At 35.5% G+C, this 21692-nt stretch overlaps 1 protein-coding gene across 1 annotated transcript in view; it reads right to left on the reverse strand.

Moving 5' to 3' along the window:
* LRP1B (LDL receptor related protein 1B) overlaps positions 1 to 21692 on the reverse strand; it is a 1950491-nt gene that overhangs the window by 1272291 nt on the left and 656508 nt on the right. The window contains exon 3 of the mRNA XM_031651763.1: positions 7201 to 7338. Within this exon, the coding sequence (XP_031507623.1) occupies positions 7201 to 7338 (138 nt within the window). The remainder of the gene's footprint in view (positions 1 to 7200; positions 7339 to 21692) is intronic.

Raw genomic sequence — 21692 nt, forward strand, 5'->3', positions numbered from 1 at the left:
TAACTCCTCTTGCTCTATTCCTAAGTATTTTTTCAGGTTCAAACTCCTCTCACTACACTCAAGGATGTATGCTTCAACCTTACCCAAGAAGTTAGAGGTCTTGAACATACAATACAATACTTTCTCCTGCACTTATGCCTCTGTATACGTAGTTCCCTAATTTTGTAATGTTCTTCCTTTCCTCATCTGCCTACCCAACGCTTAGAGTGAGATGCCTATCAACTATCAGCTCACTTGGGATATCTTCTTGCATCTTCTCATGTAGAATTAGATGCTTCTCATCTTATTCGTCTTCTTTAATTTTTACCTACCTCAATTACTACATGTGAATTCCATGAAGGCAGAAAATAGGACTTTCTAAATCCCTGGTACTTAGCTAAATATCTGGAATATTGTCAGTGCAAACAAATTCTACTGAAGTTGATTAATGAATTGAATTTTGGAAAAGTCCTTACTGTATTTCTACTGGCACATTTAAAGAAGTCTTTTTGGCCTCATACTCATTACATTTTCTACATTCTTTGTTTTCCACTATCAAGATGAGAAAGATGAAGGAAATATCTAGATAAACATGGGCTACCAGGTCCTATAAATATTCATATAAATTAACACTATCAGTAGTAGAACATTAACATGTCTCTTCAGTAGGGGAGAGATCACTCATCCTAAGGAACTTGAGTTCTCTGGCTTTTTGTGGTTTCACACAAGACTTCCATCTAGGAGGATAGTACGTTTGAGAAACAGGTAGAAATAATAGGAGTTGTTTGCACCAAGGGGTAAATCTCCATATCAAAGCAATTGCTATTTCTTCTACTACAGATACCAGGTATACACACAGAATAAATATTTTCTTGGGGTGGGAGCAGTGGATCCATGTTGTTGACTTGCACCTATTTAAAACTGGCAGGGCACGGTGGCTCATGCCTGTAATCCTAGTACTTTGGGAGGCTGAGGCAGGTGGATCACCTGAGGTCAGGAGTTTGAGACCAGCCTGACAGTGAAACCTTGTCTCTACTAAAAATACAAAAATTAGCCACACGTGGTAGTGGACACCTGTAATCCCACCTATTTTGGAGGATGAGGCAGGAGAATCATTTGAAATCTGGAGGTGGAGGTTGTAGTGAGCTGAGACTGTACCGCTGCACTCCAGCCTGGGCGACAAGAGCAAGACTCCATCTCAAAAAATAATAATAATAATAATAAAATAAAATAAATTAAAATCAAATCAAAATTAACTGAAAATAGAGTATATTGCAGCAACAAATAAAGATCCATAATACACCAGGAATCGCACTACAGAAAAGCCGTGATCAAAAATTATAGAAGTAATGTAACTTCATTTGAAACCACTACTGTCTAGGAAGAGGGACAGATATACACTCTGAAATGATGTCTTAATGAAGAATATCTCCTTTTAACTTAAAGCCTTCTGTGATCATTTCTAAACTACTAGTAGGCAGTTTACACCATTTGTAAAAATTTAAATTTTTTTTGTTTCCATAGTTATTCTTAAATAATAATTCTGTTTGGAGGAAGAAAACATGTACTTAATATAATATTAACATTCATTAAAGATGTAAATCTATCACAAATGAATTAACTTCTATTCAACAATCAACTATTTTAGATGACCCTTTGAATTCTCAGCTACAACATAGGGTCAAATTACTTAGTCATCCTTTCCCCAGAGGTATTTACTGAGTTAGTTAGCTGCCCCTTCTGTCAATGTATTCGAACATTTTTAAACTTGAATTCTAAGTCTCTTTAGCAGGATTAATTTAGCAATTATACCTTATAAATCAGTGTTAAGAAGTCAGATGAATGTGCAAAAGCATATTTCTAGTTAAACAGAATTTATAAAACTAAGTCCCTGAAAAAATGAACATACATACATATATATGTGCAAGTATGCATGTGTATATATGTTTATATATACACATATATACACATATATATTTAGAACAGTCTTCCATAAGTGCACAAACCTAATTTCATGTAGGTGTCATTTGTCAATATAAACAATATCGGTATAAGACTTTCAAAAGGATGAAACACCTATAGAAGTTCTATTCTTTCTAGAAATTGTTGCTTTGCTTCTGGGAAGCATTAAGCTTGGCCCCGAAATCAGCTAGTGTTAAGGGTCATAGCCTTTAACTAAACTAACTCAGTTACTTAAACTAATCTCTTTGAGAGGAAATCCTTACACCTGAGATAGGCTTGAGACTATCTGATCACCTTAGCACAGCTCAACACAGAGAAAATACAGCAGGATCTACTCTTAAATTGTAAGAGCTTTACTAATCAAAAGTGTTCTGAGCTCCCAAACCTAGGTCTTCCTGGCTAATTCCACTTCTTTGTTTCTTAGCTGTAGGCTTATTGATATTTCAAGACACTTTAGCACAGGTTTCCCTCTCTGTGCTTTAAGATCAGTGTTGATGACAGATACACTTACTATAACATTGCAATTGCACCTCTTCTCCTTACCTTTGTTTTGGAATTCTACGTGCTGAAATTCCACTCTATAGTATGATTTTAAATTAGAAAAATATTGGCAATATTTTAATGAAATTTTTTAAATGAGGCTATGACAAGATTAATTGACAAAATAAAGTAAAATTAAAAACAATAAAGAGCTGAAAATTCATTTTTCTTCTTCAATAGCTTCACTAAATTCCTTCCTCCCTCCCTCCCTTCCTTCCTTCCTTCCTTCCTTCCTTCCTTCCTTCCTTCCTTCCTTCCTTCCTTCCCTCCCTCTCTCCCTTCTTTTCTTCCCTTCCTTCCTTTCTTCCCTCTTTCCCTCCCTTCCTTTCCTCCCTTCCTCCCTTCCTTTTTCCATAGTAGTAGCTGGAATAGGATTTTTAACAAAACAACAACACAGATACATTTTTCCTGTCTGGAAGACAAAAAAAAAAAAAAATGGAGTCTTGAAAAACCTCTAGGTTAATTCTATTTTAGATAATTTGGAATACCTACAATATTTAAACAAGAAGTTTGAAGAAGTATTAATTTTCCCATGGTGAATCATTACAGATAACAAAGGCTACCATTTACCTTGGTCCATTTTGAGAATGCCTCTAAGTTCTAAATCACCCCCAGGATTTTTTCAGCACTTTCTCGTAAGAGTTTAGTTTTATGGATAGAAATATAAAAGTAAACAACCAGCTACATAAAATTTTAAATGACAGAAGTTGCCATCTAAATTAAATACATTAGAATTACTGACAATAGATTATGAGTGGATTAAGAAAAAATGCAATTGCACATATTAGGAAAGTTATATTCCAACTGGAAAGTAAGGTAAAATAATCAAATGGAATTTAAAAGTCTGAGTATGCATTATTTTAAGGAGTTGGGTGATATATAAGGGGATCTTATTCTTTTGTAGTTTCCTGATCAAATATGCCAATGAATTATGTCATATACTAAGAATTACACAGGAAAATGTTCAGAATAGAAAAACAAAATATGAGAAAAGATGAGTATGTGTGTATGTATTTGTATGTTTTCGGGTGAGCTTTTCATATGTCAGAGAGTTTTTTTCTCCAATCAGTTTTAGTAACATCTTCACACACGTTATCCTCTTAGATTTAAAAGAACTTCAGAATGTTTGCTAGAAAACAACCACATAGATTGAATAATCACTTTTGCTAGTGACATGAAAGATAAAATTCCTTTTTTCATTGACCTCAGAACTTTCCATATTCTTTTAACAGGATAAGAGCAGATGCTGCCACAGAGACTGTCATTCCCATGGATATTTAAATATATTACCACTTAGGGGCCAGGCGCTCACGCCTGTAATCCTAGCACTGTGGGAGGCAAGTTGGGTGGATCACTTTATATCAGGAGTTTGAGACCAGCCTGGCCAACATGGTGAAACCCCGGCTATGCTAAAAATACAAAAATTAGCTGGTGGCAGAGTCCTATAATCCCAGCTACTTGGGATGCCGAAGCGGGAGAATCATTTAAACCTAGGAGGGGGAGGTTGCTGTAAGCTGAGATCATGCCACTGCAGTCTAGCCTGGGCAACAGAGCAAGACTCTGTCTAAGTAAATCAACAACTTACCACTTGGCACCACAAATGTAATCTAACAGAGATGTTAATAAAAAGAAGGCTTCTCTTGCTTAGACTCACTTTAAATGTTAATAATGTGATACTGACAGGAGGCAGGGAAATCCTGGGTAGAAGAGAGCAATTCCCCAGCAAAGACCCCGCCCTCAAGCCTGGAAACCCACGGCCCTAAATGGGAACAGGCATTCCTGTTTTCACACTCAGATGTTGTCCTTTGGCCTGCCACACCTCCTTATCCTGTACCCATAAAACCCCCAAACCTCGGGCTCCACAAACAGAAGAACAGAGATGCAGAAAAGCAGCAGAGCGAAAGAGCGGTGCAGCAGAGAAGGAGGGAATCGAAGGAGCATCTGAATGTCGAGACAAGTACAGCTGGGGATGGTCACAGAGGAGATCAGCCACAGGACAGCCAGACTCCAAGGGAAGATCATCTCCCCACACCATCCCCTTTCCAGCTTCTCATCCATTCCACTGAGAACCACCTCCATCCAACAATAAAATCTTCTGCATTTACCATCCTTCAATTTCCCTGTGTGACCTGACTCTTCCTGGACACAGACAGGAACCTGGGTACTAAGAGGGCACTGAGCTGGTTAACACTTAAGCCATCTGCAGCTGACACAGCTAAAAGAGCATTATAACATGCTTTGGGAGTGGGCATGGGGCCAGAGCCCAAAAGTGCTGGCCCCAGCTCCTGCACCTACCTGTCTGCATGCTCCCATTCCTGGAAGGGGTTTGAGCCCATGGCAGCCAAACAGATGAGCCACAACCCTGTCGCACATCCTGCGAGGGGAGTCTGGGAACTCCTGTTTCATTAACATCATAAATTATCTTAAGAATGTCAAATTTAAAACAGCGTTTTGATACATCTTAGTCCATCTTGTTTCTATTTGTCAAAGTTGTTCACTGCTTCCATCATTCTTTATACAGTTGTGTGCATTTCTGTGGAAATTTTCTGGATTGAGAGGCCTTGTATTTTATAGAATGTATTTTCATTGCTCATGTTTGCGTGATCACCTCTGAAGAAATATATTTGAAAAGGTGATGGTTTTGTTCTTTTAAAAGCTTAGTCATACATATCTATCTGAAAATTCAAAAACAATATAATCAAAAGCCTGAATTATAACTGAGTTGAATAAAATTAGTATCTAGAAAGTATAATTAATATCCAAAAAGAAAATTACACTTTATAATTCAGTTTCCTTCCTCCCTCCCTCCCTCCCTCCTTCCCCTCTCCCCCTCACTCCCTCCATCTCTCTCTCTCTCTTTCTCTCTCTCTCTCTTTCTTTCTTGGATGGAGTTTCACTCCACCCAGGCTGGAGTGTAATGGCATAATCTCTACTCACAGCAACCTCTGCCTCCTGGGTTCAAGCAATTCTCCTGCCTCAGCCTCCCAAGTAGCTGGGAATACAGTCACCTGCCACCATGCCAGGCTAACTTTTTGTATTTTTAGTAGAGACAGGGTTTCACCACGTTGGCCTGCTGGTCTCAAACTCCTGACCTCGGGTGATCTGCCCACCTCGGCCTCCCAAAGTTCTGGGATTACAGGAGTGAGCCACCGCATCCGGGCTACCTTCTTTTCATATCACTTTTTTATATACAATTACATAAAAGATATCACAAAGCCTTTACATAAAAATAAAATCGCTTATTCATTATTATTATATATGTATTCATAACTGCAACTAAGAATCTGCTGATTGTTTATGTAACTTTAATGCTAAGAAAGGAAACTCAGGCCAAAGAAGGAATCTTCTGAAGATCTTTAAATTCCCAGTCAGAATTTATCCACAGAGTCAGAGTAATTGGACATTTAGAAAGAGGGAAAAGACCTTTAGAAAGAGGGAAAAGACCTAGTGACCAAGTTGATTTCCACAGCCTACCTGTGGTCTCTCAACATTCTTACATCTTCAGGTTATTGTCCTTAGATTTATGCTTTTTGTAATATATATCTCCATTTATGGTCTTGAATTCAGCTTACTTCACCCCAGACCTGGAAAACTGTCAGCCAATAAGCCCTGTCAGGCCCCCAGACAGGTTTTGCTTGGGCATGTTATTGACGATACAATGTTTTAAAAAATAGTATCTGACTTTGAGCACTTTAAATGTATACATATATGGCACTCCTCCTGAACAACTGGAATTTCTGGTGACCCGGGACCTCTTCCCGCATGACAGCAATTAGTTTGTGTGAAGTTACCCAGAAACCAGATATGTTATCTCCAGTTTTCTATCCTTTCTTCTATTCTTTAGGGTCTTACCGACCCCCAAATGAAGGACAGGTTCTCATTGAAATCCTAGCTTCAATATCCTTTGTGTTACACTCAGTCTATGAGAATCTGAGTTAGAGACTTCTAGTACAGTTATTTCTTTCCCAGCTCCATCTTGCAGTCTGATTCACTTGACTGATACCTTGATTCTGTTCCCAAATCTGGGTCCTTACCTGAATGCTTGACTTTTCCTTCTGCTGTTATTTCTCTTTATCTCGTGTTTCATTTCCCCCTACTCCACCCCTACTAGAACGTGCCAGTTTTATTAACGTTTTATTACTTTTTAGATTTTAATTATTATCACTCTTATCATTAATATCTAGGTCATATTTTACCACTGTGGAATTTAGATGTTGATTTTTAAAAAGACAGAAAATTACAAGGAAGTTAATAGTCTAATATTATGGAAAGATTATAAAGGAAAAAATTTCCCATGGATATTTCTTACTAAAATACTTGGTTGCCGAAGCATTCCTTCAAATACTTTAAGCAAAGGTTCAGAGAAACAAGCTTGTAACACCATGTGATATCAATCTGCTGTGAAAAAGACTTCCCGTTTGCCTTTTGATCAAAAGTACTTTTTTATATGAAACATGTAATTGTTTAAGAGCCCAACTTCAAAGTCTAAATGTGTGTGTGTGTGTGTGTATGTGTGTTGTCTAATGGTGTTTTTTTGCTCAAACATAATACTTGCAACTTTGAAATGCATATTAAATGTCTGGCAATAAAATTCATGCTTTCTTAATAACTGATATGCTTATGGTTGAAAGAAAAGGCAAGTTCTAGGTTTTCTTTTTGAACTTTCATTACTACGCAAAATTTAATATTTCAGTTGCATTGTTCCATGAATGGACTCACCCTGACAATGTACTCCTTCGTCATACCCGTCTGGGCAGTCCAAGACACCATTGCACAGCTGGGATAAATGAACACATTTGTTGGTACCAAGGCAAGCAATGTGATTCAAGGGGCACTTGATTTCTACCTCCTCAGGACCTGAAAAAAATGTAAAAAAGAATAGAATTATGTGTTAGCTTTTTTAAATGGTAAAACTGTTAAGCACAAGTAATTACTAGCATTGTTTTACAAAACAAAGCTATAGAAAATACTGTGAGAGAAGAGTGCTGCTCTTGTTCTCAGAGACATTGAAGTTAGCCTATGTGATTAAACACCTAATTTTTAAAAGCCCCATAGAAAAGGAAACATGTATTTTTTCAAATAATGCATTAAAAACATAAATATTCTTTCCAAACATTAAAATAGTATGGATTTAAAATCTGAGGGTTGATATGAGTCATTGTGTCATCTCATATCCCTAGATAAGTTGGGCAATGTACTTAAACTTCTTGAATCTCAATTTCTTCAGCTGTGAACTATAGATAATGGTTCTCTGCAGGTCTCTTGTTAAAATTACATCAGGTAACATGAACAAAACTGTTTCAGTGGCGTTTAAGTGAAGTTATGCCAATCTAAAGGTTATATTATTTTTAGTCTGTTCTTTAAGAATATGAAGTTATAAATGTATTTATGTATGATTTATGTATGTATTATGTATGACTTCTATTGTTTAAAAATCTTTTACTGAGCAACTACAATGGAATAAAATTTGCTAAATAACAGGAAGTGAAAAAAAGAACATACTCATTTTTTTAAACACCAGTGATAACTACTTTGTATAATCACCCTTTGTGTTTTTAAGATAAGCTTAAATCAGAACATATGGTCTTTTCTCAGTTTACCCATTCCAAATCTTTATCAAGCATCCAAATTGTATGTTATTTTATCTGAATGTCAGGCTCTCAATTCCCAAATCCTATCTATACTTCTACAAGCACTTTCCAAATCGAAATATGATTCTTTTTCATCTTATCCAGCTTTCCCAAATCCAAAGTGTAATAATTCCAATATGACTACTATCTTATATTTAATCTGACATAGATTATTGCCGCAGTCTTGATTCTATAGTCAGATACACTTAGGTTTTAATCAGAACTCTGCTGAGTCCATGGGACATTAATTGATTTAATCAAATAATTATTAGTTTTCTCATGTATAAAATGAAACTATCAAAAGAGCCTACCTCATAGGGTTTTGTGAATGTCAACAGTTATTCACTACAAAGCTCTGAGCACTGCAATGCAGGCTGAGTAGGAATTCAACATGCATTAGTTACATAAATAAATGCAGCATAGCAGAGTGCTTAACAGACTGTGGAGCCAGATTCCTGGGTCTAAATGCTGGCCCCACTATTCATGAGCTGAATGGCCTGGGCAAGCTGTATATCACGTCTGTATTTCACAGGGTTGTGGTGAGGATTCTATCAAAAGCTCTTAAACACTGTCTGGCAAACACTTAATAAGTGTTTGGTGTTATCATAGTTAAGTAAAAAATGTTCTAAGAAGGTAAGTTGCTTTTTGGTAAATAGTTATATCTCAAAACTCTCTTTTCTGTTGTAAGTCCCTTTCTTCCTCCTGAAAAAAAAAAAGTTCAAAAATTTCATGTTTTACTTTCTTTACTTAGTTGAGGTAAAAAAAATAATAATAATTAAAAGGCCAATCTAACATATTTTAGGATATGCAAAATTATGAGAATTGCAGACGATCGCAATGTGATAAAATTAGAAAACAAACAAAAGAAAACAAAAAAACATACAAGCGAAAAAACAAACTAGACTTGTCAAAAGTTAAATATAATTTTGAAATACTTTATCAAATAGGAATTATAGGTGTAAATCATTTTGTTTGATGCTAAAACAGCTTTCTCTTAACCTTTTGCGTTTTGGGGGATATAAACAAATTTTCATGCTGTAGCTTCGATAGCTGAATTGTTTAACAGATCTCTCTGTAAATTTCATGTGTATTTATATAATTACTACTAAACAAGGCTATTAAATGTCAAACACCTGTCACCCCAAATGCACAACTCATTTTCTGTAACATGCTGATATAACTTGAGGATCAATATTTTAAAAATATATCTTTATTTCCAAATATATTTTATATATATATGTGTGCATATATATTAACAAAGTACAAATATACAAATTTGAATACAAATTACAGGAATAAGAGTAAGTGAAAGAGTTTTCACTGAGCCTTTCTAGTTATTTAATCTTATATTTACAATATTAACATAAATGCATTTAAAAATGAATTTTAAAGACACATAAATTAATATTAAAAAGCTATAAACTTCTATGACCAACATCATAAAGTAGCTTTTTAAAATTACTTGGCTGATTCATAAAAATTTTAAAACATGCATCCTTGCATGAATTTCTAAGAGATGTTTAGGCCAGTTATATTTAGACATTTCTGTAAAAGTTCTAAAAGTTACCCACAGAGAAAACACTTCATAAAACTGAGAGATTTTAGAAGTATCAGTTAGAAAACAAAAAATGACTCAGCAGTTCTCACGAGCAGCAAGATTCTTTAAAAAGTGATTCATGTGTTGACTCAAATGGAAGTATGATTTTTCACTGTTAAGATTGCCAGGTAACTGAGGAACATGATAATGATAGCAGGAGTAAAATACACATCTGGTGGCCAGAAGAAAGGCTCAGCTACTTATAAATTTTGAGAAAACAGGAAAAAGTGTGTTTATTTTGCAAAGACAATGTATAGAGTTATTAGATTATTCCTAGTGGTAAAGTTTAGGGACAAGAGAGAAATTAGTCTGGGAGAACTAAAGAGTTAGTTGGTTTCTTCATAGACTAGTTACTATAGTCTTTATCATCTTTGATATACTCTTGTCTTGGTTGCCAGGACTATTGGGTAACTCATGAGACAGCTGGATCATGGCTGGATGAACTGTACCTTAACCAGTCCTTCTCAAATTTTCATGTCAATACACATTAAGACAATCATAATATTTGCAAGGTACACTGGAGTAAACAGCAAAGAATATTTTTAGAGGTGGCCCGAGGCCCCGGTAATTAGCCTCACAGTTGAGGGAATAAATATTTCAGACCTCTTTGAACAGTGCTAGGATATTTCAGTTGGAAAACTGCTAAAATCAGTATTTTGTTGTTCTTTCTGGAAAATGGGGAGACAGACAGGGCTGTCTGAGAAATAGCAATGCCTGCCTCAAACAAAATTCTCTCAAAAGCCAGGCAATATGGATATTTCATGTACTGTTACTTTGGGGATTACTCTATTCTAATTTCCAATGATCATTTGTGCATTGAAAATATTTGTATCCCATGAAGCTCCTTACAGATTCTGTCCATCCTGTAAATGGACAGAACAGCCACTCTGATTACTGCTTCTACCCGTCCACAAGCGTGGGAAGCATGGGATAATGGGGGCTTCATGAATTCCTGAGAATATGGCAATGTTGCCTTCAATTAAATGATTAATTTCATGAAGACTTTCAGGCATTTGAACATTTCACAGCCAGAGATTATAAACGAGGCACAAAAAGGAGCATGACTGGAGGTTCTCTGGTAAACCTGGCATTACCTCTGTAGTGACTGAATCATAAGGAGTTGGGAGGGACCTGGGACAGGGGCGAGGTGACCAGGTAGTGCAGGACAAATTTCAAAATTATACAAAGACATTAAAAACTTTTAGCAAGCATGGTAGTCCTTGTGAGAATGTCACCTCACCTTTCAGCAACATGCACATTCAGAAAACATTCCCTGTCCCTTAAATCTAAATGTAGGTGACCTAAGCAAGATAGCAAAATTGAAAATGTAACAACCTAAAAAGAAAAACTCCATCATTGGGTGACCTAAATTATATCAACCCATGAGGCTAGTATTTATACTTTTAAATTATGTATAAGCCTTGACCAATTAGCAGAAATGGGTTTCATTTCTTACACTAAATCTTATTTTACAAATAATGCTTCCAGGATAATGCAAGGATAATGGGATTCACCTGTATACTTCTGAATGTTTAAATTATTTTTAAGTATAGAGTAAATATCTTACCGTGTACATTAATAGGGGATAATAAAGGACATAAGTCCCATCAAATGTATCTTCTGATTAAAGAAAATTGAGATAGCATGTTTTGTGGAGAGGGAAATTTTTCTTCTACTCTAATGGCAGATGCAGTCAAGTAACTGCACTTATCCCAACACTGTCATATCTTAGCAGAAGCAGCATGACTGCTCCTTCCTCACAGCTAACCTCTCTACCTTACACTATATTATATCCCACCTTTTGGGTCTTGTCCTATCTAGAATTGTCTCTTGGTTTTATTTCCCATTTATTTTCCCAATATTTCAAAGTCCCGTGCCTGCAATCTCACTCAATTTCCTTAACTTATACCCAAGAAAAAAAGTTACTTTTGCTGTTTAAACTTTCCTTCAAGCAGTATCCCTTTTTGCCTACTGAAAAAAAAATTTACTATTAAACTTCTTCAAAACACAGATGGCACCTGCTTCATGCCTATTCCCATTTCACACTAGCCTCTGCTTCTAACATTCTGCCGAACTTCTCTCCAGGGCCTCTGTGGTCCCGGCCACAGTGAGGCCAGAGGCATGCAAAGTCCTCCAAAGACTGACCAGAATGCCTCTCTCTGAGAACATTTTCCACCATTCTTTCTCAGGCCTCTTATATTCTATTCACACCATTATTTTTGTTATTCCTCACAGCATTCCGTGGACATGATTGGACACATTTCACACACGCTTTTTCATAAAATCCCCCCAATCTTCTGCCTGGCAAACACATGATTATCCTTCAACTATATACTGTCCTTTCTTTTCCTACAACTTTTCTGACTTCTCCAAATTCTGTGGCAGATTATAGATTTGTTCATGATTATTGTTTCTAAGTATTTTTCTTCAAAATAAGACTATGAGATATCTGATGCCACTGATTATTTCCCATCTATTTCACCAATGCAAACACCTAGCAGGTTTCATGACACAGAATTAGTGCTTGGTATACCATTGTTGAAGGAATGCACACTGCATTTTAACTCCTGGCTAATTTCTACTTCCTCTGACATGCCAGAGGTTACTCATTTCCACCATTAATGCATTCTCAGACCAGGTTCTACAGAAACTACTTTCATCTCATGAATACTCTCAAAATTAAAATGGTCCTCAATTGCTGGTTACAACAAAACCAAACTCCTTAGCCTGATTCAATAATCTAATTGAAGCTTCATGAGTATGATTTACAATTAATTTTTAGTATTTATACACTACTTCATTCACTGCCATCTTTCATCTCCCCAAAACACACCAAATATATTCCCATTCCTGGATCTTTCTTTATGCAATACCATCATCTAGACAGGAAACCTCTTTGTTCTTTGCCTAAGAAAATCCTTCAAGGTTAGTCTCAAACCCTCGTCTCTCTATTACAGTTTTATTTGTGAAAAACAGCATAATACAGTGAAAAGCATGTTAAGGTTTAGAGACCAAAGACTTGAATCTGAGTTTCAACTGCTATTTGCTTGTCTAAACTTGCATAAAGTACTTAACCTCACCAAGACTCTTCTTTCACATTTGAAAAATTGGGATTAATAATACTTTCTGCCTGACACTATAATGATAGGAACAAATGAAATCATGGTTGGGACACACTAGGCAAAGGAGAGTTTTTTGTGGATGTCATTGCTCCCATGTTGCTCAATGAACTTGTACAGACATTGTCTATATCACACGTTTTTGGATACGTACCTCATTGTAGAGTTTATGAACTGTATCATATATGCATGGTTGAATACATCTCTTGAGGCCCAAGGACTTACATTTATTTTTTCCCACTCTATTTTATAATATTGGGTAGCATAATGTAGCAATAAAAACATATTGATTCCTAGTTGATATAAAATCAAGTCAAAAATACTTTGTTATGTAAAGCTATCACCAAATTTGATACGTAAAGCATAAGATGTCCTTGATATGCAAAAAATTATGCAGTTTTACATTTCCTTTGATTGCCGCTATCTAGTTAATTTAAAAACAGAGTTTTAATTGTATTTTTAAAATTACTTGAACATTTTTAGTAAAGCCTACTATTAATTCCAAAACACTGAGGGATATGAGGATTACTTCTATTGAAGTAATTGATTACTTCTTTTGGCATGAAAACAGATCGCTGCAGCCTTGACCTCTCTGGTTCAAGGTGACCTCTCTGGTTCAAGGTAACCTCTCGCCTCAGCTTCCCAAGTACCTAGGACTACAGACTTGTGTCACCAAACCTGGCTAATTCTTTCAGTTTTTGTACTGACATGTTGCCTGTACAACATGCCTGTACATGTTGGTCTCACCATGTTGCCCAGGCTGGTCTCAAACTCCTGGGCTTCAGCAGTCCTCCTGTCAGCCTGTCAGTGCTGGGAATTACAAGCATGAGCCCCTATACCTAGCATCTTTTAAATATTTATTCCTATGCAATCTTTCTCCTTATGAAATTGAAGATCCTATGATTTCTAAGAATTTGTAACAAATGCCTTAAAAATTAACTTTCTTGGAATTATTTAAAAATAAATTTTTAGTGTTATTATAACTAAGTTATATATTAAGATTTATAGAGTACCATTAACCTGATTTCAAGTATGTTCTTTTACATGTGTTTTTTTTTTTGAGACAGGGTCTTGTTCTGTTGCCCGGGCTGGGGTACAGTGGCGTGATCATGGCTCCTGCAACCTTCACCTCCTGGGCCAAAGCAAACCTCCCACCTCAGCCTCCCATGATGCTTGGCCTTATTTATTTATTTATTTATTTATTTATTTATTTATTTATTGTGAGCAGGGGTGGGGGGGTGGTAGGTTCAGAGATATAATTTTGTCACATTGCCCAGGCTGGTCTCAAACTCTGGAGCTCAAGCAATCTGCCTGACTTTACCTCCCGAAACACTGGAATTACAGGCATGAGTCACCACACCTTGCCTTCTTTTATTAAGAATGCTTTTCACACACAATTAGATCTATTTTCTTGGATATATTACAGACAAACTATCACTTCTAGTATTTTAAGGTGGAAAGGTAATTTTTATGTAGTTATTATAAGAGTATGAAAAAATTACATTATAATATCTATTATAATTACCATAGCTGAGAATTCAAAATAGTTACAGCAGTCTAGACCATTTATAAGACTATCAAGAATGTGAGCAACATCATTTACTCAATGTTATTTGGGAAAATTAGCATATAATATAAAGATAGTTAATATCATACTTCGGCTTATTATTAAATATAATATCGAATCACATAATATCTTTACAGAAGCAATACAACTTTCCTAGAACTGTGTTTATTTCACAAGATCTTGTTCTTATTTTCAAATACACCTTACTTTTACGTCTGAGCTATTTCACCTGACAAACTTATATGTAAGTGCATTAAATAAAACGAATTTATAGTATTTCAAATAAAATTAAAATTGGATTTATGAGTTTCAACTTCCAAATAAAACAATATTAATTGAATCATTTGTTAATCTGTATGATTACACTTGAGGATGCAAGAATATAAATAAGAACCTCTAAAGATTCATGTGCACTCAATACTAATAGTAACTCACTCAAATCAAATAATTTCTCTGTAAAATAGGTTCCAGTGATGGCTTTTGTGTTTACATATTTCAAATGGATGTTGTGAAGATTCACAAACTGCAAGAGATGTAAAGATGATTGATTTTGTCCAGCTGCAGTACCCTTTAGCCATCTCTGACATCTAATTTTTAAAGCCCTGGGGAAGGAATTTTTGTAGCTTTGATAACTGTTTTAGGATTTAAAAATCCTTTCTCTTTTGAAGACTCAGTGTAGGAACTTTTTTTGCATCTAACATAGAGCTTTACGTATGTATTTAATATGTGAAAAACATACCTGCTCGTCTAAAAAAAAGAACACCTGCTATGACCAAAGTACCAATGGTATGTATTATTATGAATATAAACAATGGAGTCTAGTTAAGATCCTTTTACTGAAGGATTTTAGATCATGTCAGAAAGTATTGTCATGTTAAAATAGCCTCGTGTGTGTGTGTGTGTGTGTGGGGGGGGGGGGTGTATGTATGTTTTCTGCTAACTTTAGAATGTATCAAGTGATTTTTATCAGTTTAACGGCAAGTTGGCACCTGAATCTAAAAAGTATAGGTTAAATCATAACATTTTCCTGCACTGCAACTATAAACACTTAGAATATAGACAAAGTTGGCAAATAAAAATTATTGTGTGGACATAGGCAAAATATTATTGTCATTAATTATAGCCTTAGAAATAAGAGATGTATTAGACAAATGGAATGTGTTGCTTTCTGACCTTTCATTACAAAAGCAAATAGATTAGAAAATAAATGAAATCACTGTTTTATAAGTAATTGTCATTGCAGCATTGCCTCTCATCAAACCCTATGTTAATAGAAGGAACTCAGCCTGAATGATTAAAAATCAGTGCTCTTTTAGGTGTTTTAAATGCTTCTTTATTCCTCTCCATGCATTCTTCATATTTCTGAATTGCTGGATTACCCTCACACTCTCCTTGTTAAAAGCTCCAGAAATTTATTTTCTCCTTCGCCCCCCTCCTCCACTTCTACCTAGGTTAAAATGCACCTAGATTTTTTTTTTTTTTTTTTTTTTTTAATCTCTTAGAGCTCTGTTCTTTGCTAGCCAAGTTGATATACTAGGTTCTTTCATGGGTGATATATGTGTATTAAACAGGATTCTTATGAAAACAATGAGTCAGTCAGAGATTGAAATTACAAGCTCTCTGTGAAAATAATAAAAGTACTTTTGTTTGAGAGAAGGACAATTTGTTGATTGATACTCATTTCACAATTCTTGGGTGGCAATTTGCTGACTTGTAAAGTTGGCTCTCTGACTTTTTCAATGAATAAACACATGTTTAATCAATGAATCATAAAGAAGATGCTCTTCAATTTTCAATTTTTAGAAATCCTATTGAGTCCTTAAGATACAAAACACATGTTCCAGTCATTATTTAAAACTTCTCTGTAAGGAAAAGATTTACTCAATTTGCTGATTTAAGAAAAACTTAGGAAGCCAAAGATGAAATGTTCCACTTGTATCTTTTTTCAGAAATACAGAATAGAAGATAAGTATTTCATCTCTGAAAGCAAAGCTTTTTCCTCTTGTTCTCTGGGGCTACTTTACTTATTCTAACTGGGTGATAACTCCTAATTGCAATGTTGACGTTCAGGGCAGCTTGGAGAGCCTACCCAATTAGAAGCAGAGATAACTCCCTGGGAGGAGGCATGTTAAAAGACTAATGCCTGACAGGAAACGACAAGCCAAAATCAGATAGTTCTACACAACTCTCAGAGGAAAGGGGTCTTGCTGCTAGAAAGGGACATTGAGTGGGAGCAGCCAACTGGCTCGTGCAATTGTCAGACAGATGAGTCATTTGATCTTTGATTCCACAAATGTGTTAGAGATTGCCTCTGAGCCAAACTGTGCACACACAGATATTGCTATTGGCCACTTTTAAGAGGTATTTTTGTTGTTTTTGTTTTTAAGAAACCTGTAAAAGAAAGAGGATTCTTTATCCATCTTCTTCCTCTATAGGCTAAAATAAAAAAAAAGTTAGATGCAGGTCTCCAGTTAAGGCTTAAAAACCAATGGCATGTTAATGTCAGCTGGTTAGTGGAAGAAAGGGTTTTGGTGGTATGATGGCCAAGTGATAATAGTCAAATGAATTATCAATATAATATATAAATCATTACCAAAGTCCTTGAAAGGCACTATTTAGCTTTCTGCAAAACAAAACAAAAAAAAGTAAGAAACCAACATTTGATGACTAAGTATAAAAGAAACCCAAATTAGTAAACACAATGTCTCCATCCTTTCTTGTTCTCAGATTGAGAAACAAGGAGAGTAGGGATACTTTGAGGCCCACAAAAAGTGTTATTTCTGGTCAAATTAGCTCATTACTATAATTTTAAAAAGAGGAAATCAACTCCACAAAAACTGGAAAACAAGCTTTTTTATTTTATAGATCTCCCTTAAGACAACATTAAATTATATGTACTGGCCTAAAAACAAAACAAAACAAAATATCTGTGTGATTTAGGGAGAAGTTTGCTCTGTGTCAAATGACCCAGATTCACTGCAGTATATGGAGACAATGTGTAGAAAGATCTGGCACATTTATCAAAACAAAAAAAGTTGTTCATTAGTTATTTTACTTGGAAAAATAATTCTGATATTTTCCTGGATTGAGTGGATGAGAAAAAAATAGAGATGAGAGAAGACACAATAAATATGAGAGAGACTTGATTAGCATAAAAGTAGTATCATAGTGAGAGGATCAGTTAGAGCATGTATAGTGAATCGTCTTTCACTGGAAGAATCATAGTGCGAGACATGGTGATTTTTATATAAGCCAATTTACACTTGAGAGGAAGACAGAATATTAAACAGCCCAATTTAAAAGCCATAGGATGATACAAATATTCTTAAATATACCAGTCCTGAATCATTGGTAAATTATATGCATTTTATATTTCAGACACAAAGTGAATGTTGTTGATGACAAATATTCTTCAAAATTTAATTTCTTATGGCATTCAAAATGACATTAACTCTGAAAACGATTTTATGATACACTTTTAATGAAAACAAACTGTCCTTTATTGCATTCTGTAAAAGTAGCATTAATAGGATAATTGCTGTTTATTGAGTACTTCCTATGTTCCAGGCTCTGTGGTGAGCACATAATGTCCATTATCTTATTAAATCTTCACAATAACATCATGAGTTAGGTATTATAATTGCTATTATATAGATGAGGAAATGGAAGATTGCAGAGGTTAAATACTTTCTTCAAGGTCACAGAGTTGCAATGCTATTATTTGAATTTAGATCTCTTCTGTCTCCCAAACCTGGTTTCTTTATTTCTGTACTATATTGTGATACAATGTCAGACAAAGCAATGAAGTCTAATTATGTATCTTTTTCTGTCTCAATCTGCCTTTTTTTGTGTAGTAGACTATGGAAGTATCTTGAGGAAAAGGGAAGAAAATCACATGAGACATCAAGATTTTGAAGTCATGCTATGCCAATACTAAAACAGCTCTTACAGTCAAGGTGATACTCAAATATTTAGCAACAGGTGGAATATACTGTACAGGCTATAGCTTTTACCAGCAGCCATGAATAGGCAACTTGAGGGGAATCTTGGCCATTTGTAGGTGATCCATGAACTCTGGCTGTGGGAGAAAGGTAGAATGGGATGGAGACGAGTGGCAAATGAGAGACATCACAGGCTGACTGACAGGCAAGTAGGTGGAGGAGTCTCAGGGTAACCTCTCGCTCTGCCCACCTGTGTCTGAGCCAGCATGAGATTATTTGAGAGGTCCTGTTAGGGCACTGGATAGCAGCTATTTAAAATGAGTAGAAGTCTTTTAATATTTTATTAATGAGTATGACTGTGCCATGCACGCCAGCTAACCATGAGTCATGCATAGAGGAACTGTATTTGTCTATTTTCAGTAAATCCTAACTATGCGTATGATCTCACCTGCTTTGCCTCTATGATAGAATACTTATTCACTTGACCCTAGGTTGTCCTTAGTGAATACAAGTAAGTTTTTCAATACTGTATATTGCTAAGGTAATGCCCAATTCTTATAATAATCAGCTAAGTGACGCTTACCACAAAACCATTCCTTTAACCGTTTAATCAGTCCGTCACCGTGTGCTTATTTTTACTTTGGTAGGCCATCTTCTGAGGTCAAGCAGACTGGCCACATGACAGTCGCTACGTCTTCCTGGTGAAGACCTGTTAGTTCTGCCACTTGGCACAGCCTCAGGGCCTGGTTAGCTCAGCAGGTTGAAGCCCAGCATGAAGGATGTCAACATCACAGGTCCAAATACCATATGGTACAAGGATCTGTCTTTCCATTTTTCAGCCTCAGATCTTACCTCCTAACATCTGCCACCCATATAACCTCTTTATACTAGAACGGACACTAGGCAAGTTAGTACCTTTGAAGCAACACAAAACCCTAATAGGAAGGATGGATACCACCTGGCAATCAATTGCATATTAAAAATGACAAAGCCTTAACTGGGCTTGAGTTGAAGTTCAATATGCCAACACTAAACACTCAGCTGGATTCTCCCTAGGAAATGCTACAAGGAATCACTACAGGGCCTTTGAGTGAGGTCATATGATTGCCTCAGTGCACTAAATTAGGCGGGTGCAAAAGTAACTGCTGTTTTGGCCATTGAAAGTAATAACACCTTGATTTTCTTGTTTTAAACAGAGCCGAATGCCTTCAATTTATGTGAACCATTAAACAACTGCTAAATAAACCGTATTTGGTGACTAGTGAATCAGCAAAAGACTTCTGTTTCCTCATAGACATCATCTACTGGCAATAGTAATTTTCCCCTACATTTTATGAAGCAATTACACTTTTCACAGCATACTAGATATGGAGGTTTATTTAGAGTAAAAGAAGAACACAGAAAACAATGAGATTCAGATTGAAACAGACACACACACACACACACACACACAGAGTTGTAGCATTACTAATAGTGGTAATGACACTAAACTACTAAATAGCTTCTGAATGGTCTGCAAAAATGTATCAACTAAAGATATCTGTTATTGAGATACTACAGAATTCCTTACATTTATGGACAATTCTAATGATTTATATAATTGCAATACCCCTTTGAAAATGTCTTGGCTCAGGAAAAAAATACAAAACTGCAACAACAGAAAGATTTTTTCCGGTTATCTATGTTGTAGGCTATAAAAAAGGTAGAAACATAAATGAAACTCGTATTGAGCAAATACACTAGGTAAATATTTCCTTCATCAGCCTGGAGTGGGACTCCAAGGCTGGTCAGCTTTACCATGAATTCTGCTCTACGATAAATATTGTTGTAGCAAGATTACAGTGAGTCTTGTCTCCTCCATGAAATCTTTTTTCAGATATTTTTGCAAAGAAAGTCATTGACTTATTTTTGTTTCATCTGTCCTTTCTGACCACTCATACTCATGGTAATGAGCAGGAAAATGGTCAACAGGACCTGAAACAAGAAGGTTAAGAAAATCAAAGGTCAACAGAAATGTACAGAATGGAAAATCAGGCACTGGGCAACAGACATGACCCAGTTTCGATCTGGCCTTAAATTCATAACATGACTCTCGAAAAGGTTCTTTTCTACAGAAGTTTGAACAGGTATATGCAAATAGAAAAAAAAAAGTAGGACACCTTTTTACTTTTAAGTTTAATGCTTATTCTATTTATTCTGTAAGGGAATTCTGAAGAAGGTATTTGTCAATTCAGTACCTTTACTATATGGAATCTGATTGAAACCTCGCTGAACACTGACGTTTAAAGATTTGAGTATGTGAGTGCATGCATGCACACACACACATACACAAACAATAATTTGGTAAAATAAAAAAAAATGCTCTGCTATAAGCAACAAATATATAAATATACACATATATATCTGTCACTTCTAGAAAATATACAAATTCTTCTCTGCAACATCTTTCTTGTAGCTTCACCTATGTTCTCATTATGATATTATCTAATGAAGTTGATTAATGACAGCAATTAAAATAGCATAGTATTTAAGACAGAAAGAGTCATCCATAGAACTTAAGGATGCTTATTTATACCTAAAACTATCATGGAAACACTGTTATATTGTTTTATTACAACTAAGATACATTTCAAAGCTTCTTCAAATATGACAGCTTAAAATTATTCTAGAATAATGTCAATATTTTATGCTGGAGTTCATCAAGGGTTTCATTTTCCTTGATATTATTCAACATATTTCACCATTTTGCCACTCTGATCTGATTTTCATGGATTATGTCTCTCTTGAATTTGTATCCACTTGTCATTATACACATTTGGTAAATGTTACATTCAGAGCCATACTATGTACTCTAAAAAAAATGCCAAATTTTAACGTACATCTGAATCACCTAGAGGTCTTAAAGTGCCGATTATGAGTCAGTAGATTTTTGCTGGAATTAAAATTCCGCATTTCTAGAGGTTCCCAGGCAATGTCGGTGCTGCTTCTACACAGACTACACTTTAAGTAGCAATGTTCTAATGCCTCCTAAAAGTAGACTTAAAACCCGGTGCCCATTTTCTGGAAATATGTTCATTGAAATTGAACTCCTAGACAGAGCATCTCATTTCATTCAACCACGAATTAAACACAATATCACTCAAAAAAGAACATGCACACATAGATTTTATCTTTTTATGAATATTAATATATTGTCACATCCTGGAAATGCTGACTTGCCACACATTCTTATGAATGAGTCTGTCTTTGGAAGAGTATATGCATTCATACGCAGGTAAAAATCTTCTAAACATTATATTGGAATTTGCTTGTATCATCAAAGAAGAAATAAGAAAAATGTCATGGGTTATGAAGAAG

This window comes from Papio anubis, chromosome 10 (assembly GCF_008728515.1).
Source record: "Papio anubis isolate 15944 chromosome 10, Panubis1.0, whole genome shotgun sequence".
Taxonomy (NCBI): Eukaryota; Metazoa; Chordata; class Mammalia; order Primates; family Cercopithecidae; genus Papio; species Papio anubis.